Source organism: Dermatophagoides pteronyssinus, unplaced genomic scaffold (genome assembly GCF_027571235.1).
Source record: "Dermatophagoides pteronyssinus isolate colony J.1.1.1.1 unplaced genomic scaffold, Derpt_VIB-CSIC_2022.12 sq0008, whole genome shotgun sequence".
Classification (NCBI taxonomy): Eukaryota; Metazoa; Arthropoda; class Arachnida; order Sarcoptiformes; family Pyroglyphidae; genus Dermatophagoides; species Dermatophagoides pteronyssinus.
Genome location: NW_027461532.1, coordinates 59,027 through 84,599, shown reverse-complemented (window position 1 = coordinate 84,599; position 25,573 = coordinate 59,027). Strand labels below are relative to the sequence as shown.

At 34.9% G+C, this 25,573-nt stretch overlaps 5 protein-coding genes across 10 annotated transcripts; 1 reads left to right on the top strand and 4 right to left on the bottom strand.

Annotated features, from left to right (window-relative positions):
* The first annotated feature begins 142 nt into the window (after nucleotides 1–142).
* PKD (serine/threonine-protein kinase D3) lies at nucleotides 143–16,521 on the top strand. 6 transcript variants are annotated; one of them, XM_075821044.1, is made up of 13 exons: nucleotides 297–331; nucleotides 398–410; nucleotides 9,302–9,550; nucleotides 11,033–11,171; nucleotides 11,250–11,671; nucleotides 12,932–13,683; nucleotides 14,174–14,297; nucleotides 14,380–15,123; nucleotides 15,183–15,281; nucleotides 15,347–15,473; nucleotides 15,536–15,641; nucleotides 15,754–15,874; nucleotides 15,925–16,521. In XM_075821044.1, exons 1-13 carry the CDS (start codon nucleotides 312–314, stop codon nucleotides 16,390–16,392), a joined length of 3,384 nt encoding a protein of 1,127 aa, XP_075677159.1. In that variant the 5' UTR covers nucleotides 297–311; the 3' UTR covers nucleotides 16,393–16,521. The 6 variants fall into 6 exon arrangements, with proteins under 6 accessions (XP_075677161.1, XP_075677159.1, XP_075677160.1 ...); XM_075821046.1 differs by lacking the exon at nucleotides 398–410 and having other exon boundaries at nucleotides 143–331; XM_075821045.1 differs by lacking the exons at nucleotides 297–331; nucleotides 398–410 and adding an exon at nucleotides 1,637–1,862.
* LOC113798291 (uncharacterized) lies at nucleotides 16,517–18,235 on the bottom strand. The gene is given in 2 exon segments (XM_027348807.2): nucleotides 16,517–17,331; nucleotides 17,334–18,235. Coding segments are annotated over 2 exon segments (1,515 nt in total). The 5' UTR covers nucleotides 18,102–18,235; the 3' UTR covers nucleotides 16,517–16,584.
* A 90-nt stretch (nucleotides 18,236–18,325) lies between these two features.
* LOC142645245 (uncharacterized) lies at nucleotides 18,326–19,811 on the bottom strand. The gene is made up of 2 exons (XM_075821055.1): nucleotides 18,780–19,811; nucleotides 18,326–18,723 (listed from the first exon to the last, which is right to left on the bottom strand). Exons 1-2 carry the CDS (start codon nucleotides 19,768–19,770, stop codon nucleotides 18,464–18,466), a joined length of 1,251 nt encoding a protein of 416 aa, XP_075677170.1. The 5' UTR covers nucleotides 19,771–19,811; the 3' UTR covers nucleotides 18,326–18,463.
* Nucleotides 19,812–19,913: 102 nt separating this feature from the next.
* LOC113798293 (uncharacterized) lies at nucleotides 19,914–21,429 on the bottom strand. Its single transcript, XM_027348808.2, has 2 exons — nucleotides 20,389–21,429; nucleotides 19,914–20,322 (listed from the first exon to the last, which is right to left on the bottom strand). The coding sequence occupies exons 1-2, from the start codon at nucleotides 21,383–21,385 to the stop codon at nucleotides 20,051–20,053; spliced, it is 1,269 nt and encodes a 422-aa protein (XP_027204609.2). The 5' UTR covers nucleotides 21,386–21,429; the 3' UTR covers nucleotides 19,914–20,050.
* Nucleotides 21,430–21,533: 104 nt separating this feature from the next.
* Nucleotides 21,534–25,562, bottom strand: Bre1 (E3 ubiquitin-protein ligase Bre1). The gene is made up of 5 exons (XM_027348795.2): nucleotides 25,261–25,562; nucleotides 22,886–25,206; nucleotides 22,350–22,830; nucleotides 21,929–22,282; nucleotides 21,534–21,863 (listed from the first exon to the last, which is right to left on the bottom strand). Exons 1-5 carry the CDS (start codon nucleotides 25,420–25,422, stop codon nucleotides 21,666–21,668), a joined length of 3,516 nt encoding a protein of 1,171 aa, XP_027204596.2. The 5' UTR covers nucleotides 25,423–25,562; the 3' UTR covers nucleotides 21,534–21,665.
* Nucleotides 25,563–25,573: the final 11 nt, after the last annotated feature.

Genomic DNA, 25,573 nt, shown 5'->3' with positions numbered 1-25,573 from the left:
ATTCGATTGATTGATTGTTATGAAAAAAGTGTTCAAAATGATTTATTTTCGCGAAACAACAACATTTGCAGCCAAATTATCCTGATTAATCTCCGTGGAAAAGGTTGACAAAAGAATTCTTTCATCTGTAAAACCAAATTTACTCAGTTTCCATGATAATAACATTGAATATAGTGTTGTGTGGATGGATCTCCCTTTGATAAGTTTTTCCATTAAAATTATTCCAGTAAATTTAATGTCTGTTTGGGATGATGATGCCGAAAGGATCTGAACGACTGAATCGTGAAGCGTATCACCAAGTTTCGAGAAAAATGGTGATGACAATTACAAGGTAAGAAAAAAGGTATATGGAGCGAATTAAAATCAATTATTTTTGCTCTATGTAAGGGATAAGCAGCTGGTTCAACATGGTTGGTATATGTTTTGAAACAAATTCCTGGAACACACTGCTATATTCCTACGCACTGATTTCGGTTGTTGGTTGTGATGCTACTGCTATATTGGCTCAGTAACCCAGTAATGTAACAGATATTTTCTTGCATTAGGAGAAAACATTTTCGGGTCGTCGTCGTCCGACTGAACTCTGATATAAAATTCAAAACAGCAACAGAGAGCAAAGATATTGAATGAAAACACAAGTGTGGAAGTGGAATGCCATTGGAATTCGGATCAATTCTGCCTCTGCTCTTCGCATTTCGTTACAAAAAAAACTTTGTTTCCTCATCATCCACGATTATGATGATTTTCTTTGACAGTTTTGTTTCTTGTCGCATTTCATTGATAAAAATGCTGCTGCTGTCATCATTATTGAGCCATGAAGGCCATTATCATCATCATCAAGCCATGAATGATTGAAATTGAATTTGTGTTGTTGGTTGCAGCAGCAGTCAAACATGCATCCATCAATCAATCAATCATGTTATGTTCTGTGATGTGTTTATTTAGCCATTTTTCACGATCAATTTAACTGAAATCATTTCATTCATTTTTCCATATTTTCAATGTTTTCCGGTCTTTTTTCTATTCGATTTAATCGATTAACATGTGTGTGTCCAACCTAATGCATTCCGGATTCAATCATGACGCCACGATAATGATCTTTTCGCCAGACTGACTCACTAAACTATCAACTTTTTAACCGGAAATTCATAACGATTTTCTCATGGGTCCGTGCTTGCGTGTCATGTTGATCATAACACCATTGATACAATTTTGGTTGGCCAAAATGAATTGATTTTATTTCATTCTAGCTTGGAAGCTAAAAATAAGCGGAAACAATGATAAGCGAAACAGAATGTCTTTCACCCCCTCCCCCATTTTTCTAAGTGGTTGAATCGAGCCAAACCAAAAAAATGTTGATTCAACCGACCAGAACAAAACCATGGTTGATTGATCATGGACAAGCTAGACGCACATATATCAATTGAACACGATGATAACACCATTCTCTTCATATCTGGCTTCAAGTGATTCGTAACTACATGTAGCCCGAAAAAAACTAGTTCTTGGTTACCCCCCGAAATGACCCTAACATTGAATAGTGCCACCACAACTACCACCATCATGATAACCAACAAGTGTTATTGGTCTTTGCAATCATATTCGACGACCCTCTCGATTTATTCGATTCGTTCGATTCTTCATTGTCGTTTGTGTTTGGTCAAACAATGATTTTGATTTGATTTTTCATTGCAAAACAAAACAAAAAACATTGATTTTTGTTTTCATTGTTAATATTGTGCTCAGTTGATTCCAGTGTGTGTGCCTCATCATCATTCATCGTTTGTATGCCTAAAATATTCTTCTTTTCGTCTTTATTCAAAATCAGAATTTGCATCATTACCTGATTGGAAAAATAAAAGGTACCGTTTGCTCAATGATTATTTTAATGATTTTTACCTATTTAACTCAGTCTAATCATAAAACTAAAAAGAATTTTATTCACTTGGTATTCAAAGAATCAAATGTGTTTTGTGTTTGGTTAGTTTATTTATAAGTTTCTTGAAAACATTCTCCAGATTCCATCAGAAAGAAACGAGGTTGGCTGGCTGACTGGCCACTAATCTGTGTTACATTGAGAGAACCATTTGATCAAATTATGCCTTCTCGATTGATTGCAGAACTGGTTGGTTGGTTTTAATGACAATGAACTTTTCTTGCCATCAATCAACCAAGCAAGCAAGTTTTTTAGGTATACCTTTATTTCTCGTCCATAATGAAACTGTATGGCATGGCGTATAAGTCGCACCAAACGTATATGCCGCATCGAGATAGTTCGCACAAAAAAAATCAAATTTTGAACAAATTGGTGTTTTTAGAGATAAAGAGGAAAAATTGTCAACTTTGAATATATCTGTGATTCATAGTTCACTTAGGTTAGGTTGATGACTATGACTAGGCATGTGATTCATGGTTGAGTGAGGTTAGGTTGATGACAATGACTATGACTGTGATTCATGGTTGAGTGAGGTTAGGTTGATGACAATGACTATGACTGTGATTCATAGTTCACTTAGGTTGGGTTAATGACAATGACTATGACTATGATTCATAGTTCAGTGAGGTTAGGTTGATGACAATGACTATGACTGTGATTCATGGTTGAGTGAGGTTAGGTTGATGACAATGACTATGACTGTGATTCATAGTTGAGTGAGGTTAGGTTGATGACAATGACTATGACTATGATTCATAGTTCACTTAGGTTGGGTTAATGACAATGACTATCACTATGATTCATAGTTCACTTAGGTTAGGTTGATGACAATGACTATGATTCATAGTTCACTTAGGTTAGGTTGATGACAATGACTATGACTGTGATTCATAGTTGAGTGAGGTTAGGTTGATGACAATGACAATGACTATGATTCATAGTTCACTTAGGTTAGGTTGATGACTATGACTAGGCATGTGATTCATGGTTGAGTGAGGTTAGGTTGATGACAATGACTATGACTGTGATTCATGGTTGAGTGAGGTTAGGTTGATGACAATGACTATGACTGTGATTCATAGTTCACTTAGGTTGGGTTAATGACAATGACTATGACTATGATTCATAGTTCACTTAGGTTAGGTTGATGACAATGACAATGACTATGATTCATAGTTCACTTAGGTTAGGTTGATGACAATGACTATCACTATGATTCATAGTTCACTTAGGTTAGGTTGATGACAATGACTATGATTCATAGTTCACTTAGGTTAGGTTGATGACAATGACTATGATTCATAGTTCACTTAGGTTAGGTTGATGACAATGACTATGATTCATAGTTCACTTAGGTTAGGTTGATGACAATGACTATGATTCATAGTTCACTTAGGTTAGGTTGATGACAATGACTATGATTCATAGTTCATTTAGGTTAGGTTGATGACAAAATTAGCATAGTATCGATATTCATGAAATAATGTTATCAATTACATTGACATTTATCTTTAAAAAATTTTCTCAATCCACAAAAGATGGTGACACTTGTACTATTCGTCAATTCGAAAAACAAAAATCGATAGGCCTCACTTTTATTTTACCAAAAAAGCAACTAAAAATTGTTTGGCATGTTGAAAACATTGACAAAAATCCAAAAAAGAAACATCTTCATTCATTTCGATCGATAGATCGATCCATTCGTCATTGCTGATATGGTCATCATCATCATTTTCATACAATGATAATAGGTTAGGTTACACCGAATATCGATTTGGCTTTCCATCAAAATGATAAGGATGATGATAGACTAACAAAAATGTTTTTTATGATGTTTTTAGCTTCGTTTCTCGAGAAAATCTGAATTGAATTTTTTTTCAGGAAAAAATGTAGAGATTTTCGTTGATTAAATTACATGGTTTAGTTAGTTGCCATAGCTTTATTTTTACTCGAAAAGGCTTTTTTCCCGAATTTCCATCATTCGTCAACTGGATTCTGAGTTATAATTCACCAAAACAACATTGCATATGATAGAGATTTGGATCCATTTGGGAATATTATTTTTATATTCTGTCGTCGAATCGATGAATAAATCATTATCATCATCATCATCATTACACTGCAATGATGTGCATCCAGCCGATCAATGTTGTATTTCCCCAACCAAATCAAATCAAACCTAACCAAACCACCTTGGCCAATTGAAAATGAAAATTCATTTGAATGTCGTCGTTGTAGTCTTGGTCGTTCAAAATTCATTCACAATTTAAATATGCTTGCCTGGTGTATCATGTTTTCATGAATGAAAATTTCTTTGAAAGTTTTGTTTTGTTTGATATTCCCAAAACGATGCAAGAAAAGAATGAATTTTTTTCTTGGTTGCTTCACTTACTGTAAATGTTGGGAAAAATTCCATGTTTGCATTTGCATTTTCAATTCATTTTTTTCCACTTATTCTCAATTCTCGATTTCGATTCAATTTTTTGTCTGAATTGTGTTGGTCGTTGTTTTGCTTTGTTTTGGATTATTGTTGTGGATGATGACGACATTTAGGCAGACTTTTCTCTCTCTCTCTCTCTCTCCATCGATTTGATTGAATAAATAGATTACTTGTGTGTGTGTGTGCGGGGGAAATCCAATTCGATTGGGATTTAGAAGAATGTTTGGGGCCCAATTCATCAATTCATAAGATTCAATGATGATGATGGAGCCGAGTTTCTCCATTGGTTCGAGGAGCAAACCGAAACATTTTGTTTTGTTTTTTCCACTCAATTCAGTCAGTTAAATAATCCTCAAATGATGATGAATGATGTTTTTTCTTTGGATATTTTTTCTAATTCCACCGCCATCATCATTACATAATTTTCAGCCGCTTTTAAAACAAAAATATGAAACCAAAAACCTAAATTAATGTTGAGAAAAAGGAAATTTTTTTGCCTACTTGAATAATGAATGTTGAATTTCCGGATGTTGTTGAAATTAGAATGGAATGTGTTGTGTGGACAACAACAACAAGATTTGTTTGTTTGGTTTGTAACAAGATTTCCTTTTTGTTTGATTTAATTCAATTATCATCATTGATGATGTTGTTTGTTTAATTTTTATTATTAATTGATGATGTGTGATGTTGTGATTGAATTATGGATAATGATAATTAAATAAAATGTTCAACATCAACATTCTTCACTGCAGTTGATGGCCGTTCATATCATTTAATTTTCAATTTGATGCATTCACTAAACACAATAAGTGATAATGATGAGATAATCAATTGGAATGTTACTCAAAAAACATACTGGAAAAGTATTTTATATTCAAATCGATCGATTTTCCATTTATTCATTTCCATAATCAAGGATTCTTTCATTGAAACTAATGTTGTATAATTGTGCTATAATCATGATAATGTAATGAGGAAATTATTATTCAATGACCAATCTGAAACATCGCAATTCAGGAATCCTTCACAAATAAAGTTCACAAACCTTGAATCATGGACAAGGATTGTGAATCAAGCGAAGCAGCCAAACAGGATATCTGTTTTTGTGTTTTTCCAATGGAACGTCCTTGGTTTTGGAAAATGTTTTCTTTCTTTGTCAATGTCGCCATGCTTTTTATGTTTGTCTCTTTTCTTTTCTTTTTTCCGTATGTCGATTTGTAACCTTGAATCAGGATCAATGTCACCATGTTGTTGTTGATTTCATCGGAACAAGGAACACAATTTTTTTCAAAATAAATTTTTTCATTGCTCCAAGGCGTTAGGGCGTCAATGATGATGATGCTGATATAAAATAATTAGATTTCGACATTGTCGAGAATTGCTCGAACAGATGAAAAAGAGAAGAGAATGTTGTTGCTTGTGGCTTGCTTGTTTTTACGGTTTGGTTTGGTTGAATGGTGAGCAAAATTGTTCTGTTGACTGAGTTGATTCACACCTGAATTAGATTAGTCAGTTTTTTTGTTTGTTTCGAGAACGATGGATCATAGACATGTTGTAGTTTGCAAAAATTGTTCGTTTCGTAATGATTTTCATGCAAATTATGTGCCATCATCATTTTCACCACCAAATGATGATCATCATGGTGGATGTTTCAATGGTTGCGGTTGGCTAAAACGTTGGTTATTTAACAACATTCATCCATTTCAGGTTTGTTGCCCAAGCGAGAGAAATGTTCTCGGGATAAATTTTCCCAAGAGAATTTTTATGATGGAAAAATGAATCCAGGCATTCATTTTCTTATCCATTATTTTTCTGTTTCTTAACTGATGTGATGCAATCCAATAAAATGAAAACCAGTCACTCGTCATTTGACAATTCAAATATTGACATCCTGAATGCAAACAAGATTTGGCCATTATCGTCTGGTTGCATTTTCCCCTTTCCCCACTTTTCTTTATAAATAATTCTGTTGACTAAACATCTGTTGTTATCAAGAAAAATGTTTTTTGGATTTCTTCTGAATTTCATTCTCCCCAAAGATGATGGAGAATTTCGGTAGCCAATTGAGAATTGAATCAATTTTCTTTCTCTGTGTTTTCTGCAATTCAAGGCTTTCATCATATTATTATTATGGTTAGTGGTTAGTTAGTTCCGTTAGTTTCGTTTAGTTAGTTAACAACCGAAACTAACTAAATGAAATGCTTATTATTATTATTATTATAACGATAATAATGATGGCCATCACATCATCATAATGATGAGCATCCTCTCTCTGTGTGTGTGTTATATTCCAGAATTGAGAATGCGAAAAAACCAATTGAAACAAACCGAACCAATTATGAAATTCTTATGAGAAAAACATAATCCTGTTCTTGGTTGATGCACATGCGTCAAGCATATATTTTTTGCTGACAATATTTTTTTCACATTTTCATTTTCAATTTCATTTCATTCTTCGTCGTCGAACCTCCAATAACGGCGCCAGAATCCAGAATTGATTCATTCTCTGCACACATCAGTTTTGTCTCTATATGTGGGTGGATGGTTGTACATTGTTGTTTGTGTTTGAAATACGTCTACCGCTGTCTACGTAAGAATGTTCTGTTTTCGATTCGGTTCCAGTTCCAGAAACTCCTGATAACATTTTCTTATCCAGAAATTTTGTTTGTTTGGTTCAGACTTGAACGAACGACAAAACGAAATGATTCGCATCATCCTCATCCATGAATGAATGACTTTCACTTGTTTCTTGTTATTTGTGTTTGTTATTTGTTTGTTTGTTTGTCGATTTAGTTTATAATATTTAGTTTGTTATTTTGTTTGTTATGGGATTATCTAACAATGTTGTTGTTGTTGTTGAACAAGAATCAGCAATAAAACAAAGTTTACCTGTTTCTGTTTGCTTGCCAGCCTCTTTACTTTCAATTTTCTCTCCGTCTTCACTCTCGGGGATTTATCTTGAAAGTTTTTTTAATTAAAATTTTCTTGTTGTTTGTTGTTCAACTTTGAGTGCGTTATATTCATTGTCAATCATTTGATTTGGTTTTTTCGAGTGTTTTCTTCACCAATGTCTTCAACTTCAAACACCACCACTTGTAGCAACAATGTTGTGGATGATAATTGTCGACCATCATCATCATCTATGACAAACATGATGACCACCGCCAACACCAACAATAATGATCAACAACAACAAAAATGTTTAAATCGGCATTCATTTTCGATTCATATTGAAGATGAAAAAGCTAATCGTACAGCCACAATATTGAATAATGCCGATATTAACTATAGTGATAATGATGGACAACCACAACCGAACGTATGGCTTTATTCCTTATTTTTTCGCTTATTTTCTCCCCAAGCAGAAATTCCGCTTAGTAACCAGATAAAGAAATAACAGTTGTTACATTTGAATTTTGTCTGTGTTCTGATCGGTCGGTTAGTTGGCGTCATCTGGCTAATTAGGATGTTTCAGAAAAGTTTTTGTTGTTTTCGGAACAACAAAAACTTTTCTGTTGTTTGAAAAACCATGATGAACGTGATGATTACCCGATGATAATGATGATCATGTTATCCGTAATTGATGATTCCCTACCAAACAAAACGAACAACATAGTCATGCTAATTACTAAATTAATTGGCCTTGTGTTGTTTTTGGCTGCCCGAAAAAAACAACATCTATCAACATTGTTCGGACATGGCTGCCAATATAATAATAACGTCTAGGTGTGGGAGTGTAGGTGTCATGTTTTTTTCATTGGAATTTTGTTTCTCCATTGATAATCAATCATAATCATGATTAATCCGCAATATTCGAATAGAAAAACATTATTATTTTACAATCAAAATGAAAATTAATGTTTTTGTTGTTGAATATTGCATCCATGTGTTTTATGTTTGATCGTTTTGGCAATGTATGTTTGTTTGTTTTATGATAGTGAAATTCAATAGCCCAATTATGTTGAATGGGGAGACTATGAGGATATTATGAGGATGATCATGGAGAATGTAAACATCTTTTTTGTTTGACATTTAACAATGTAATGAGAGCCAAGAAAGAATAGTAAATTCTGTAAAAGATTGTTTATATTTTTTCGATTTGGATTGAATGTTTACAAATATATCAATCCGATATCGATAAGTGATCGGATCAAATAAATAAGTTAAGTGAGTGGTTGGATTGAAGAGATATATTCTATATGATGGTTGCAGAAACATTCTTTCGTGTGAGAAAAAGACAATCATTGATTCTCTGGGTTCGTATTGGATCGATTACAAAGTAGCAAACATGACAATCATATAGCCATTATTGAACCATGTGGTTTTTTCTTATATTTCAATAAATGATTGCAATTAATAAACGATAATTATCATTATCATTACAATTATCATCATCATGACAGTCATAAGATTCAATCAATCGTAGTGATAATGATTGCCCACTACACACACTAATGATTATATGATTTGTAAAGATAACTTATTGTCATTTTATGTTCGTTTTGGTTTTGTTTGAAATAAAAGTTTTATTATTGAATTGGTTTGTCTTGTCACCATTTTATCTAATTTTATGATGATGCAGTAAAAATCATTTCTCTTCTCAACTCTCTCCCAGTAATAAATAAAGAGATTAGATAAATAAAACAACCCGGGTAACCAAACCAAAAAGCAACATTATCAGGCCATCATTGCTTTACTTTAGTGGTGATAATAATATCTTACCTGGTTTCCAAAATTATGATATCATTTTCATTTTGATCTGTCAATCAAAACACAATCAATCTTGTCAATCTTATCCAAGTGTTTCAAGTTGTTTTTCTCAAAGTCATTGCATACCTTTGCTATTTTCTTAATTCCCAATCAACAAAACTGATGTGATTTGTTTCTGAATTTTTTTGTTTGTTTTTTAATTCGGTGAAATCCAGGCATCATCATCATTATTGAACGATTTTGGTTTGAGTGGTGCAACGCCATCATTATCATCACCTTTATCGTTATCATCAGCGACATTGCCATTGATGAATTACAGCCAACAAAACAAAATGGCAACCGGAACGCAAGAAATCTACATCAATATGCAATCTGGCTTGATAAAAGATTCCATCAAATTAGATCCAACCGAATTGACATTAAAAACATTGAAAGAATATGCATGTAATTTTATTGATCGAAAGGTAAGTTTTGTTATGGTATTGTTATGGTTTGCTTAACCTAACCCAATTGAAAGATATGCAAATAGAATCATGTAAAAGTGAATTTGGTTTGTTTGTCCATGCAAATGATTGTCCATTATGATAATTCATCATGATTACATTATGATTACATAACAGATTCTTTCTATATTCATTTTGTTTGAATATAAAACTTGATTGGCAATACAGTCATTGTCATGGTGTTTCTATTGTTCGAGCAGCAGCAGATCCCAAACAAATTTTGGAAAATGGGCGCCCAAAACTTTGCTACTCTGTCATCATGATGATGATGATAATGAGAATATTCTGAATATGGATGATGATGATGAATTGTGACAACTTTCATTCATTCAACGACCTCAATAACAACAAACAATTCTCTATAATAAAAATTGAATGCAAAATGAATAAATGATGAAAATTTCGACAACAACAACAACAACTAAATAAAGTGAAGTGAAAAAGTTGTTTGCCAACATTCAATACATTTTTTTCTCTTATTATTAGCAAAAATGTTTTTGTGTCGCCCCCAAATTCTCTTGCATGTTTTGTTTGTTTGATCTATCAGGCAAAGTTTGTTGGTGAGGTTTGGTGATGGTGGTGGTTGTTGGTTATGACAACCCGACCAGAACCATTTTCTAGAATCCCTTAAGGTCATTTTAAGCCATTTTTCATTCTTCCAAAAAAAATAATATGGATAATTCCATGAAACTTTGTTTTTTAGCTTATGCTGGACACTTGATTACGTGACTTATATTATATTCAACTCAAGTATTGCTTTAAAACATCATTATCGTCATCATCATTAAGAATCTTATGATGATTTTCATGAATGAATGAGTATATGGCGCCCAATATAGTCTTTTTCTGTGTGCATCCAACTTGAATCGTTACATTGAACAAAAGGAAAATAAAGTGCGTGTGTGCGTGCGTGTTACCCATTCGCCATTTCAATCTTAAATCAAAATCTAATCACCGAAAGAGAAATGGAGAAAAATCTTGACATTTCTTTCGATCTGCGGATGATAAACGAACTTGAAATTCGGCCAAACTAAATTGAATAACCGATTTTTCGTTTTCAAGCCGATTAAACAAAGTTGTAGAAGAAAAGGGTTGGAAAAAAGACAAAAGAATGTTTCGAAAATTTCAGTTGAATAACATTTTAGTCTAGTTAGTTTGAACTGGCATTTACACAGATAATAATAATTACCATAGTCACCATAATTTGCATAGAATTCCATTCGCAGAATTGAATATCATTAATGAATAGATTTTGATGTTACGCCATCCCTATCAATTATTATTTTCTGGGCGTTCCAGGGAATATTCTATAGTAACATTTGTTTGATGGAAAGTTTCTGTGATATGCATCTATCTTGATTTGATCTTTTGAGTTGTATAATAATGATGATGATGATTATATAATAATGAATTTTTCTTCCGTTTTGTTAATTGTGAATGAAGTTTCCCGATCATGGATTAAATCGTCTTACTGAACGTTTACTGTTATTTCGACATGATTATAATTCGAAAAATCTTTTAGTACCAATCAATGTTGTATCGGAAATTACTGAAGGTTCATTGATTGAAATTGTTGTTTCAGGTAAGCTTTTTTTCGCTAACCAACTTATTGAATGTAGATTGAGGCATTACGTAATAATCGTTATACCAATCACTGTAGCTAATCCACCATCCGATACGGTCCAAATACGACGCCATTCACTATCGATACATTCATATAAATCACCAACATTTTGTGATTTTTGTGGTGAAATGTTGCTTGGTCTATTTCATCAAGGTCTCAAATGTGAAGGCTGTGGTCTTAATTATCATAAGCGTTGTGCGTACAAACTGCCAAATAATTGTTCATATGGCCGACGACGTCGTTCATCAACATATTTACCACAACCACAATCGCAAACGCCACAACAACATAGTCCAAATTCGGCAACACCTACCACACCGATATGTCCATCATCACCATCGCTGGGTTATGTATCGCAATTATCATCCATAATGACCATTGCTGACAACCAATCCATCAATGATATTGAACGAACTGCATCCGGATCCGGATCATCATTGTTTGCCAACGATGTCAAGGTTTGTTCGTTTGTTTGTTTGTTATCTGATGCTAACATGACCTAGTCAATCGAATCCAATCAATCAATCGAGATGTTTGTTCTCACAGTGATAACAAACAAAATCCATATTGGCCAATATTGCTTTTTTTCTGTTGTTCAAAAAATTTTCTGAGTGAAAAGCAGTTAGCTAGGAATTCAATAAATCTTCTCATTGTGATTCTGAGTTAGATGATTATTAGATTATTGGATAAACATACACTGATCAACCGAATAATTATTTAGCATCATAATGGTCGAATCGATTGAACGAGTGTAAAGTGAGTGAGTGAGGCATTTTACTATAAATTAACTGCAATAATTATCCATTATGATGATTATTGTTGTTTTGGAAATTGCGCCAATATTAGCCAAATTATCTTTCTCTTTCTCTCAAACAACTTCAAGGTAAATCACTTTTTTCACTTCAGTAAAAGCAAAGGTTTTTTGTTTTGTTTTCTCTCTCCGTTGCTTTTCTCTTTCTTGGAAAGATTTTTCGTTGTGTTTGGGTTTTTACATACATGCTGCCTCACTATACTGCTGATGCTGTGTTCCAAGATTTTTTTCAATGATAATCATTGCCACAAGCAACACGCAACCATCACACACACCAACAGTGTATGACAGAGTGGACATTTGTTTCAATTTGGAGAAAAAAAGACAAATTCAATTTGTGCAACATTCTTTGTTTATTGTTTTGATTGATTATTGATCATGATGTGACCCCATTGATTGATTGACTTTCTCCTGCTGCTAATCTTCGTGGTCAATTTTGGTTTGTTGGGCCGAACAAATGCTGATGATGAGAAACGAACCATCTGACTGACCAAACAATAAATATTCTGATTTGGTTTGTTTGGCTGTCTGTATGTTTTTCTCAATAGTATTTTTCCGAATCAAATAGTGTTCATATAACAACAAAAAATGTTTATCAAAATTGGTCAGGCAAGTTGTCATTCGAGTGATGTTGTCATTCATCTTTTTTTTTGTTATATCCGGACTTGAACCGACCACTTTCTGTCTAATCCGTTATGTTAGATGATGAATGAATGTTTGCTTTATTGCGAAAATTTTGTTAACGGTGTATGAGAGAAACTCGGTGTGTTGACTCAATTCTGGTTTGTTCAATCTGTGAATTGAGCATCGAGAATATTCCGGAAATTTGAATTGCATGAGTCATTCATTATTGAAAATAAATGATCATGATTATGATTGTGAATAATTTTTTTTCATTTCAAAACAGTTTTTATCGGCATCAACATCGCCAATACGTGAACGTTGTCGACAATTATCAAATTCTACTATTTGTTCCAATCAATCAACATCAACCACCGGCATGATTACTACCGGTTCTGCTTTATCATCAAGTCTTGATAGTGGTTCCGGCGGTGGTGGTGGTGGATTGAATGGAACCATTAGTGTTTCGGGAAGACCTGTATGGGTAGATAGAAAATTGGCTGATCGTATCCGTGTACCGCATACATTTGTTGTACATACATATGCAATACCTACTGTTTGTCAGTATTGTCGAAAATTATTAAAAGGAATCTATCGACAAGGCTATCAATGTAAAGATTGTAAATTTAATACACATAAAAAATGTATGGAAAAAGTGGCGGCAGATTGTGCAGGTGAAGCACCAAAAGAATGGGATGATCAAGAACCATCATCAACCGCCACCATGAACAATAATAATAGCCAAAGTAATCATCAAATGGATGATCTTCTATTGGATTCCAATCAATTGGATTCAGATTCGGAAGATCAACAACATTCGACGAAAACAATCGATATATCCAACAATCGCTCGTCCAACAAACCGAACAAATATGATTCGAATGATGATTCAATAAATGTCCATCAGCATAACCATGACAATAAACAACGTAATAACAATGATGATAATGACGATGACGACGATAATAATCATTGCCAACAACAACAGACCAATAGTGGTAGTGATGATGATAATCAAAAAATCAATCGAATTGTCAGGTATGTTTCATTTCTCTCTTTTTTTCACTATTGGTCACTCATTCTCTCTCTCTCTGTTTTGTTCAATCGACACATTTTCATTTATCGATTTATTGAATTTATCGAATCAATTTGAAACACACACTATAAACACAAATTCTTCATCAATTGAATTGAAGCAAATTATATTTGTCAGAACAACATCCAAAAAGAAAAAAGCCTAGCCAAATCGATCGAATTCATTATTATCGTTTACTTAAATCATTAATGTTGAATTTATCTTGAATTTCTTCCAAGAATTCCAATCTTTATCCATTTTTTTCGATGTTTCTCTTTCTCTGTTGTTGATGATAATTATCGTTCAAAGTAATGTTTTTTTTGTTCTAATCAATTTGATGTTGACGATCAGGCCAGGTTGTCACACACAAACACACACTGACAAGACACGCACACAGATTCCAAGAATAAGGCAATGATTAATTTAATTGGTTTACTTTACTTTGTCCTATAGCGAAACAAGCAGCAGTAATATACCATTAATGCGCATTGTACAAAGTGTTAAACATATTAAACGACGTTCATCAAAAGTATTGAAAGAAGGATGGCTGATTCATTTTACCGATAAAGATCGTACGGTATGTGTTTGTTTGTTTGTTTGCTGTATATGTCTTAATTAATTAACCCTTTGATTGATTGAAAATTTTTCTTTTCAAACAGAAACGCAGCCATTATTGGCGTTTAGATACAAAAGGAATTACTATGTTCCAGAATGCAACAAAACCAAATTATTATAAAACAATTCCATTACAAGATATTCTGCATATCGATTCCGGTAAAAATGATTCCTCTACAACATTGGACTATAAATTCGAGCTTAAAACACAAAATGTTACCTATTATGTTTGCGAACCCGAGTCGACCGAAAATGAACGATCGCAATCATCAAGATCATGGGAATTAGCCATACGACAAGGTTTAATGCCTGTATTGTCGCCGCCAAGCGAAACTGGTGGTTCGCGAATTGTGGCCGATGATAGTTCAAAGCAACAACAATCAAGGCATTCGAATCAAACCGTTGCCGTAGCCAGCAGTGATAATGATGATAATGATAATAATTGTGATATATCACAACAATATCAGATTATTATTGATGAAATGTTAGGCGCTGGCCAATTCGGTACCGTTTATGGTGGTGTTCATCGTACTAGTCGACGAGAAGTAGCAATCAAAGTTATTGATAAACGTCGTTTCCCCACCAAACAGGAGGCCCAACTGAAAAATGAAGTTTCAATTTTGCAAACAATTTCACATCCCGGTGTTGTACATCTGGAAAAAATGTTTGAAAACTCTGAACGAATATTCGTTATAATGGAAAAGTTGAATGGTGATATGTTGGAAATGATTCTCGGTGGTGAAAATGGTCGCCTAAATGAGCGTGTCACCAAATTTCTTATCTATCAGGTATTATTCTTTGATTATTTAATTCTACAATGTATTAATCCAACACTTTTTCCATATAGATTCTGGTAGCATTACGTTATCTTCATGCCCAAAATATTTGTCACTGTGATCTTAAACCGGAAAATGTTCTACTTTCGTCCAACAGCAGTTTTCCACAGGTAAGTGATGTTTTTGTTTGTTACAGATGTCAAAATGAATGACAAATTCAATTCGAATCGATAAGGTTAAATTATGCGATTTTGGATTTGCTCGTATTATTGGCGAGAAATCATTTCGTCGTAGTGTAGTCGGTACACCGGCCTATTTAGCACCCGAAGTACTTCGAAACAAAGGCTATAATCGTTCATTGGGTAAGTCGTGGCTGATAATAATTTGTCATTCACTCATCATTCGTTCTTTGATTTTTCCACAGACATGTGGTCAGTCGGTGTCATTATCTACGTAAGTCTTTCCGGCACATTTCCGTTCAATGAAGAAGAAGATATTCAAGATCAGATAACTAATGCTGCTTTCATGTAGTACGTATCGCTTTTTTCTGATTCACAAATCCTCATCATGCTAATTGAATTGTCTTGTTTTTTGTTTTTTATTGTTTGTTTGATAATCCGGCGATCGATCCATTGTGTGTAGCCCTCCAGATATATGGCGTGATATATCACCAAAAGCGATTGATCTTATAGCCAATTTATTACAAGTAAAAAGTCGTAAACGTTATACGGTTGATAAATCATTGGCGCATCAATGGCTAGATGTAAGTATTAATCATTGTCTCATTTTCACATTTACAGTTTTGTTCGATAGGATTATTACGTTTGGTGTGACCTTCGGCGATTAGAAAGTCAAACATCGAAACGATGGTTGACGCATGAATCGGATGAAGAGAGATGGGAACAATATCGTATCAAACATAAATTAGCTGAAAATGATTTCGGTCCAATTATAACCGCACCGAAATATAATGATCACGATCATGATGATGATGTCGATACACCGAACGAAGAGGAAAATCGTGATAAATTCATAACAATCAACAATACTGATTCCTTTCGACGTTGTACCAATTACAACAATAACAACAATGACAATCTTCATCATCCACAGCACAACAACAAATCAAACAATAATGGACATAATGGACATGGTCAATTCAATCATCATCACAATAATGCCATCATTATCAACAACAACAATAACAATGAATCCACAGCCAATTTGCAACAGATTTTCAACAACAAAAATCATAAAAGTCATACCACAAGCCGTTTGTAATTCGATTTGATTTGGTTTGATTTGATTTGGTTTGATTGCTCTTACCCCATATATATAGAGATTTTGTAATCAATTTATTATTATTGAGTCAATTTTTTGTGCCTGAAAATTACTAAATATTCAATTCAATCAATGTGTGTAATTTATTTAATTTAAAGAAAAAACAATCAAAAAAAGCATGAAACAAAGTTGTCAAAGAAGAGGCTCGACACAGATTGAAAATTGTAATGTGCAATATGATGATGATGATTGATGATTAGACATTGATTGACGACGATTATGCTTGGAAGGCTCCAGATAGAAATATTGATTCACCGATGGCTGTTGTAGATAATCCCTCAATGGACATTTGAATATCATCATCGTTTGATTTGACTGCAAATCATTATCATCAGCCATCATTAACGACAAACAGCCTGATTCGGTCAGATCATAATTACCGAAAAAAACAAACGACTCATCGAATGTGGGTAAATTAACCGGGTTATAGTCATCGTTATTACTGGTTTGAAATGGTTGCGATTTTGTTCGGCAATAGATTTGCGGTGTTCGGATTTTCGTTTGCCAAGATGATTTTGGTTTCTGAATTCGATGATGATGGTCATGATGATGTTTGACTTGGAAACATGCCCAAACCAAACCACCGTTTGTCGTACTGCTGCTGCTACTGGTTGTTGTTGTTGTTGCCGCTGTTTTCAGATATTCAATTTGACCAAAATGTATGGCAATACGATAGAGCATTTTGGACGACCATGGATGTTTGTTGTTGAGTGGATTGGTGATGGTGAACCACCATGTCATCATTGTGGTTAGTTCACGATGATCATCCTTGTTTGTTGGTGGTTGATCGAAAAACAAAAGTGAATGTTTTCGTTGGTTAGCTGGTGAAAAATCCATTTGTTTAGACAAGTTTCGTCGTAATTGATCCGAAATAATATCATCGGTCTGCGTGGTTGATGATGATTGCCAAACTGCAATGAATTGAATCGTTTCAACCCGACATAATGACGAAATGATTGTTTGACAGGTTGACAATCGATAGTAAGCGATAATTCGAAGCAAAAATGTTGGCTATCTAAATGAATGAATTTACGATGTAAATCTGTCATCATCATTGATATAGTTCTTGTTTGTTTGTGACAATGATCATGGCAAAACATTTCAGCTAAATCCAGATCGACAAAACCAATAATCATTTCATTCGAATTGTTCTCTTTTGTTGCCAGGGTTGTTAGAATTTTCTGCAACAATAACATTGATGATCGTTGTTGCGATCGTGGTCGTTGACGATTTGAATGAATCAAAGTCAAACGACAAATTCGTCGCCGATTATCAAAGCGAACGATATTCATCGATTGAGGATGATCATAATGGATTGCTGATCGTATACGGATTTCTTGCTGATGAAAATCTATATCGAAATGTTTTCGATTTGCGCATTCGCATTGAATCGTTTCTATTTGATCGGTCATTATGGTCGATGGATTCTCTCGCGGATCATGACCATCATCCTCACTGGATGATGATGATAAAAATGTCGGACGCAAATAAAATTCATCCGCAACATTATCGTCGTTGGATGATCTATTTGAATTCATGGCAACAAATGGATTCCAAGAAATTTTTACCCGATCCACTCGCAATCGAAATATTAATCGCAAACAATTGGCAAGAAAGGCATCATCATTATTTTGTTGGTTGTTTGGCATGATTGCGATCTTATCGATTATTTCATTTCAAATGCCAGTTTCGAACAAAACAAAACAAAAAACAGAGAAAAATGTCCAATACATTTTTTTGCGCGCGCACCATCCTTGCTTCGAATGATCTTGACTTGGATTGTTTTCTGTGTCGCTGCACTCAAATTGCGATCAAACTAACATACGTCACCCGAAAATGAAACAACTTGATGATGAAATAAATCATTGACGCATTTTGTATTAAAAATTTTTGAAAATTTTTAATCATTTTCAAATCATCCTCCCAAACTACAATGAAAAAAAATTCAAAAATTTCAAAATTTAAAAAATCAGAAACCCAATAAAGATCCCACGGGTTTCAGCACCATTCATCATTCATTCATGTCTGCATTGCTACCAACGCCACCACCACCACCACTGTTGGATTTGCTATATGGTAACTGTTGTTGTGTTTGTTGTTGATCCATAGTTGTTGAATTGCGTCTGGTGCTTGCGGCTGCTGCTGATGATTTAGAACTATCAGATTTATTTTCGAAGAAGAAACAATAGCAACACCATGTGACACAAACCAATACCAATAACGCTGATATTACCCATATGATAATGTAAATGGCGACCAATGATACAACATCTGTAATTATATTTCACTTCATCATTATCCTAACAGAGACACACACAGAGACTTACAGTTGTCGATGAAATCCTTAACTAATTGCAACTCAACTGGACATGAATCCAAAGTTTTGCAATCCTTTAGAAAACCAGTTTTAGCATCCAAAATGCCATCGATCCGGTATGTATGATTGACCGTAAATACAAACAATGATTCATGACGGAAAAATCCAGTTATGATATCTTGATTGAGGAATGGCTCTGTTATGGTGGCATTCACATGTTCGTTTTCCGACACAATTCCATATGACTTGGTTGCATTCACTTTATGCCATACAAATTGGTATGTATGGTTCGCAGTGTAGACGAAATTTTTCTTTGAGACATCGTATCCCATCAACATGACATGCATTTTTGCAGCATGTGTGGTGATGAGGCCATATAAATATGGGCGATCAGTCGACATGAATACTGTTTCAGCATTGGCCGATTGAATCGTTATGTTCATATCGACAATAGGAACATTAGCCGCTTCAGCTTCTTTTTCCTTAGGGAATTGGGTACGATTTACCTCCGTAAATATACTCACTTGAAATGTGGGTGGTTTTTCGGGAGTCCAATACATGAGCCAATAATGACCATCATCACCAGTGGCCATTGTTATCACCCGAGCTAAATTGCCTTGTTTGTCCGGATTGTCTTGATTTGTCTTTTGCGATTCAATCAATTTGGACAATTTGGGATAAGAATTGTTTAACATTTCAAAATCCAGAATGATGAAAGTTTCACGTTCAGCTAGATGTGTGTCAAACTCATGATCACTCATTTGAGCTGTGAACATAAGTCCATCATAAGCGATGACCACGAACGACGAATTACCAGTCTTATTCTCTGCTGCGATCGGCTTTGCGCGAACCATATTAATGTTGCCCAATGGAAGCTCAGTGTCGCTGAATGTTAATAATGATTGATGCGAACATTGAACCACCATTGCCATCATCATTGTCGTCATTATAATCATCATGATGGCCATTGCAAAATTACCACTAATAGAACGTTTTGCCATAATAATACCGATTTTTAATTCACAATTTTTTAAGTAGGATCATAACTAGCTTCAAGCTGGGCTTTTTATAAACCCAGCAAAACAATCGAATCGATTAATGCGAACAACAAATCGAATTTTGTTATTGAATTTTGCAACAATGGTTGTTTTTTATACATGTTGAAAATTTTTAATCATTTTCAAATCATCCTCCCAAACTACAATGAAAAAAAATTCAAAAATTTCAAAATTTAAAAAATCAGAAACCCAATGAAGATCCGACGGGTTTCAGCACCATTCATCATTCATTCATGTCTGCATTGCTACCAACGCCACCACCACCACTTTTGGATTTGGTATATGATAACTGTTGTTGCGTTTGCTGTTGTTGCGTTTGCTGTTGATCCATAACTGTTGAATTGCGTCTGGTGCTTGCGGTTGCTGATGATTTAGAACTATCAGCTTTATTTTCGAAGAAGAAACAATAGCAACACCATGCTACACAAGCCAATACCATTAACGCTAATATTACCCATATGGTAACGAAAATGACGAACAATACCACTCTAATATCTGTAATTATATTTCACTTCATCATTATCCTAACAGAGACACACACAGAGAGAGAGAGAGACTTACCGTTGTTGATGAATTCCTTAACTGATTGCAATTCAACTGGACATGAATCCAAAGTTTTGCAATCCTTTAGATGACCAGTTTTATGATCCAAAATGCCATCGATCCGGTATGTATGATTGACCGTAAATACAAACAATGATTCATGACGGAAAAATCCAGTTATGATATCTTGATTGAGGAATGGCTCTGTTATGGTGGCATTCACATGTTCGTTTTCCGACACAATTCCATATGACTTGGTTGCATTCACTTTATGCCATACAAATTGGTATGTATGGTTTGTCGTGTAGGCGAAATTTTTAATTTTCACATCGTATTCCATCAACATGACATGCATTTTTGCAGGATGTGGGCTAGTGGTGATGAGGCCATATAAATATGGGCGATCAGTCGACATGAATACTGTTTCAGCATTGGCCGATGGAATTGTTATGTTCATATCGACAATAGGAACATTAGCCGCTTCAGCTTCTTTTGCCTTAGGGAATTTGGTACGATTTACCTTCGTAAATATACTCACTTGAAATGTGGGCGGTTTTTCGGGAGTCCAATACATGAGCCAATAATGACCATCATCACCAGTGGCCATTGTTATCACCCGAGCTAAATTGCCTTGTTTGTCCGGATTGTCTTGATTTGTCTTTTGTGATTCAATCAATTTGGACAATTTGGGATAAGAATCTGCCAACTTTTCATAATTAACCATTTTGAAAGTTTCACGTTTAGCTAGATGTGTGTCAAACTCATGATCACTCATTTGCGCTGTGAACATAAGTCTATCATAAGTGATGACCACGAACGACGAATTACCAGTCTTATTCGCTGCTGCGATCGGCTTTGCGCGAACCATATTAATGTTGCCCAATGGAAGCATAGTGTTGCTGAATGTTAATATTAAATGATGCGAACATTGAACCACCATTGCCATCATCATTGTCGTCATTATAATCATCATGATGGCCATTGCAAAATTACCACTAATAGAACGTTTTGCCATAATAATACCGATTTTTAATTCACAATTTTTTAAGTAGGATCATAACTAGCTTCAAGCTTGGCTTTTTATAAACCCAGCAAAACAATCGAATCGAATCGATCAATGCGAACAACAAATCGAATTTTGTTATTGAATTTTGCAACAATGGTTGTTTCATTTTCGAAAAGAAATCGAAAGAATTTTATTAATGAAAATGGATTAAAAACTGTATACTTTGAATTGTTTACAAATAAATAAACTAAACATGCATTGATGATGATATCGAGTATTATCAGATTAATCAGGCCAAATATAAACGATGGAAATCATTGGCCGAAAATGATTGATTACATTTGGGACATTTACGCTGCCGTGTCTCGTATCGAGTTTTGAGGCAATCATAACAGAATACGTGAAAACATTTATTCAATACAGCATCCTTGCGTTTTGTTTTACACGATGGACAGGTTAGTTCTTCACGTAATTCTCGAATTTCCTCCTGTTTAAGTGAAAAATCCAGTTCAAATCAAATATGATTAGCCAACAACAACAACATCAACATACCTGAAGTACTTCATCAGCGGTGGCTGCTAATTCAAATTTTTTAGCCCTTTCATATTTACGTTTATACATGATGACCTCTTCATGTAAACGTTTAGTTCTATATGTTTCCTGTTGCCATGCTGAAGTTTTATCGGCAACAATCGATTGTGCATCTTTGATCTGTGCAACATATTTATCCAGATGAAGTTTAAGATCAGCAGCTGATTGTGAGCTTTCTAAAGCTTTTCGTTTCAGAAAATCCATCGCCTGTTGACGTACGGTCAGTTCCTTTTCAGCAGTGGACAAGCTATTCTGTAGGATTCTTTCACGTTCTTCAAGTTTTCGTACAACTTGATTTTGTGCTTCGATTTGTTGCTAGATGCGGAAAAGAACAAACAATCAATAATCATATGGCTTATGGAATAATCAATTCAAACAATACCTGTAATGTAAAAATCTGTTCGGTGAGATGTTCTTTTTCCTCTTTAAGCATTTTATGTATCTGATTAGATTTAATACGATCGGACATAAGTTTGAAATTGGCATCATCTTTTTCTCGAAGTTGCTGTATGAGACGACAATTTTGTTCTTGCATATCTTCGAATGCTTGGCCAGTAACTTCCATTTCGTTCAGTAATGCCTGTTCCTGTTGTTTGTGTGCGGCAACATTTTTCTGCAATTCACGAATGATATCTTCATATTTGGCCATCTTTTTATGTTCTTCATCAGTGGTGACGATAGCAGATTTTGATTGCAAACCACCACCACTGCCAGAAAATCTGCGTTCTTTTTCACTGCGTTTTGATGAAGATGACAAGGATGAGGAACCTGAATCTTCCTGAATTAGTTTTTTATTCTGTTGACGCAGTTCTTCCAATTCGATACGTAGTTTCTTTTCCGAAGCCATAAGCTGTGCTTTTTCCCTTTGAAATTGAAACCTGGGTAAGACAAATTATTTTAGATATAGACAAAACCTACCTTTTTTCTTTATCCACCGATTTAAACATATCGAGTAAAATTTTCAATTCTCGTTGTGCTTCCCATGATTTTTTCAACTGTGCTCTCATATCACGAATTGTATCGGCTTCAGATTTTCGATTTGTCAACGATGAAGACGATGATGGCGGTGGTGGTAGATTTCTTTGCTGTTGGGAATGAGTGGTTGCCACCACTTGATGACTGCTACCTGATGATGACGACGAAGAATGTGGCTGCTGTTGTTGAACATGATGATCCGATTCATTATCCGTATTGGTCGACGCAAATTCCAAACAATCCAATTCGGGAGATTCTTTTTTCACTACCGATGTTGATGAAATTGTCGACGACGATGGTGGTGTATGATTGGCGTTGGTGGATGATTCAGATTTAATAATACAACGTTTGCTTAGATCTTCTGATGAAGAAGATTCGGCTGCCATTGCCATAGTAGATGATAATGGTTCTGATTTGATATCAGTTGATGATGATGAAGAATCAAGTTCAGTTTTTGGCTGCTGCTGTTGGCCAGTTGTGGTCGTTGATTGGCAACAATCCACTGTACACGTAGTCGACCACGAAGCGGAACCGGCATTATCGGCAGATCGATTCGGTGTTGCAGTAGTGGCAGATGATGACGATGTTGTCGATGATGGAAGCAGTATACCGCCACAACATACTTTTAAATTATTCTGTTCGATAATCTGCCGAAGTCGACCAATTTCGACATTCGATTCTTTTAATCGTTTTTTGATTCGAGCATTTTCCCCTTTCAACTGCTGTGTATGATTCTGTAATGATGTGATGAGATGACGCATTTCTCTATTAATTGGCCCGGTTTGTTCATTAGCAGCCAATGTTTGTTCAAATTCTAAGCGCAACATTTCATATTCTTTACGTAATTGATTCAGCGAATCATCCAATTGCATACATTCATTGCGTAGACGTTTTTGCATGGTGAGTTCTTCAGCTTCCATTTGTTCGATTTGACGCATATGGACATTTTTTGCTGCCGATAATTGCTGGCGACATTCTTCCAATTGTGTTTTCAATGTCATCGATTCGTTGAATAGAACGGAAAAATGCGATTGTAGCGATTTAAATTCGGCTGAATCTTTTATCACCGAATCCGGTAAACATTGCAAATCGATTTTATATTTTTCTACCAATTTCAATGTATCCTTATGTTCATTATTCAATTGTTCGAGTTCAACCAGCCGTGATTGTGCTATTTCACGTTGTTCTTCTAATTCACGTTTCAGATCTTCGATTTTGGTCGATGACATTGTTGAACAATGAATGGCAGCGGTGTCCTGTTTATTTGAATCATTGCTAACTATGGCGGCTGTTGATCCTGAACTACCGGGTGCCGTTGATTGACTATTCTGCATATCACGAAGTTTTTCTCGTGCTTCATACAAATGATCTTCCAACCGTTGTTCTCGAGTTCGTGATTTATTCAATTCGAATTCCAATTCATCGATACGATTTTTCAATTCATCCAACTGCATATCTTTTGAATCCAAACGATCTTTTGCTTGTTGATACTTTAAACTAATCGTGCGATTTTTTTCATGCAACGATGTTACCATTAGGTTAAGATTTTTATTCTCCAATGTTAATTCTTCATTCAATTGTCGTACTTGTTCATCAAGGTTCATTTTGGCCCCATGTTTATGTCGATTTGCTTTAGCTTTACTCAATTTGCAATCATCATCGTCGTCAATATCATCATCGTCATCACGATCGGGTGATTTGATTGTATCCGGTTCGTCATGAGCATCGTCATCGGCAAGCAATGAACTTCGATTCAATGCTGCCATAACCTTTTCATTACGTTGAACAATACGATCGAATGCTTGTAATACTTTGGATACGGCACGGGTGGACAGCAACACTCTTTGTTGCATTTGTTCATCCAATTCTTCTTTGTCCAGATTAGCCAATTGTCGAACGAAACTAGTTGTTTCGGCATTTTCATTACGATGACGATGACCACCACCCCTGCCACCAGTATCATCATCATTGGAATCATCTTCATCACCATCCTCATTGGAATCATCATCATCATCAATGTTATCATCGTTTGGTTTGGTTGATGGATTAGCATTCGAATCATTCGATGCATTCGTATCGAAACGTTGCAATAGCAGACGCATATCTTCATTCAATTGATTCCAATATCGATTTATCACATAAAGTTTTGTATCATCATTTAGTTGTTTTTTCTCCATCTGTTCCAATCGGGCACGAAGCTCTGCTTCGATACGTTGTCGATGTTTAATTCTTTCGGTCAGACGACGATTTTGCACACGAAGCAACTAAAACAAGATTGAAACAATCAATCAAACGAAAAAAGATCCAAACAAACTTACCCCAATATCCAAATCATCTTGTGATGATGCAACAAATTTCACATCAAAATCAATATCCATTTTCGAACGTTTTTTGGCCGGTGTTTGATTACCATTACCACCACCACCGGCATTGTTTTGATCGGCCGAATGACAAGAACGTTTCGAACCGATTGTGGCCATTGTTTAGTTTAGCTTACAAATTGATTTGATCAGTGATCAGTTATGCAACATTGGTCAACAATCGTTATGATGAGCGGGTTTGGATTTCCAAAGACAATGGATGCCCAATGGTCGAGGAGCTCAACGCAAACAAAAAAAATCATCCATTATG

What these genes read in the sequence shown, in the direction of transcription:
- LOC113798293 (XM_027348808.2), bottom strand. Translation starts at nt 21,385, where the DNA reads ATGGCAAAACGTTCTATTAGTGGTAATTTTGCAATGGCCATCATGATG. An exon ending in TAAGGAATTCATCAACAACG is followed by an intron (nt 20,323 to 20,388) that starts GTAAGTCTCTCT and finishes ATATAATTACAG; the next exon opens with ATATTAGAGTGGTATTGTTC.
- LOC142645245 (XM_075821055.1), bottom strand. Translation starts at nt 19,770, where the DNA reads ATGGCAAAACGTTCTATTAGTGGTAATTTTGCAATGGCCATCATGATG. An exon ending in TAAGGATTTCATCGACAACT is followed by an intron (nt 18,724 to 18,779) that starts GTAAGTCTCTGT and finishes ATATAATTACAG; the next exon opens with ATGTTGTATCATTGGTCGCC.
- Bre1 (XM_027348795.2), bottom strand. Translation starts at nt 25,422, where the DNA reads ATGGCCACAATCGGTTCGAAACGTTCTTGTCATTCGGCCGATCAAAAC. An exon ending in AACAGATTTTTACATTACAG is followed by an intron (nt 22,283 to 22,349) that starts GTATTGTTTGAA and finishes TTCCGCATCTAG; the next exon opens with CAACAAATCGAAGCACAAAA. An exon ending in CCGCTGATGAAGTACTTCAG is followed by an intron (nt 21,864 to 21,928) that starts GTATGTTGATGT and finishes TCACTTAAACAG; the next exon opens with GAGGAAATTCGAGAATTACG.
- PKD (XM_027348797.2), top strand. Translation starts at nt 7,444, where the DNA reads ATGTCTTCAACTTCAAACACCACCACTTGTAGCAACAATGTTGTGGAT. An exon ending in TGTTTGCCAACGATGTCAAG is followed by an intron (nt 11,672 to 12,931) that starts GTTTGTTCGTTT and finishes ATTTCAAAACAG; the next exon opens with TTTTTATCGGCATCAACATC. An exon ending in CCAACAGCAGTTTTCCACAG is followed by an intron (nt 15,282 to 15,346) that starts GTAAGTGATGTT and finishes CGAATCGATAAG; the next exon opens with GTTAAATTATGCGATTTTGG.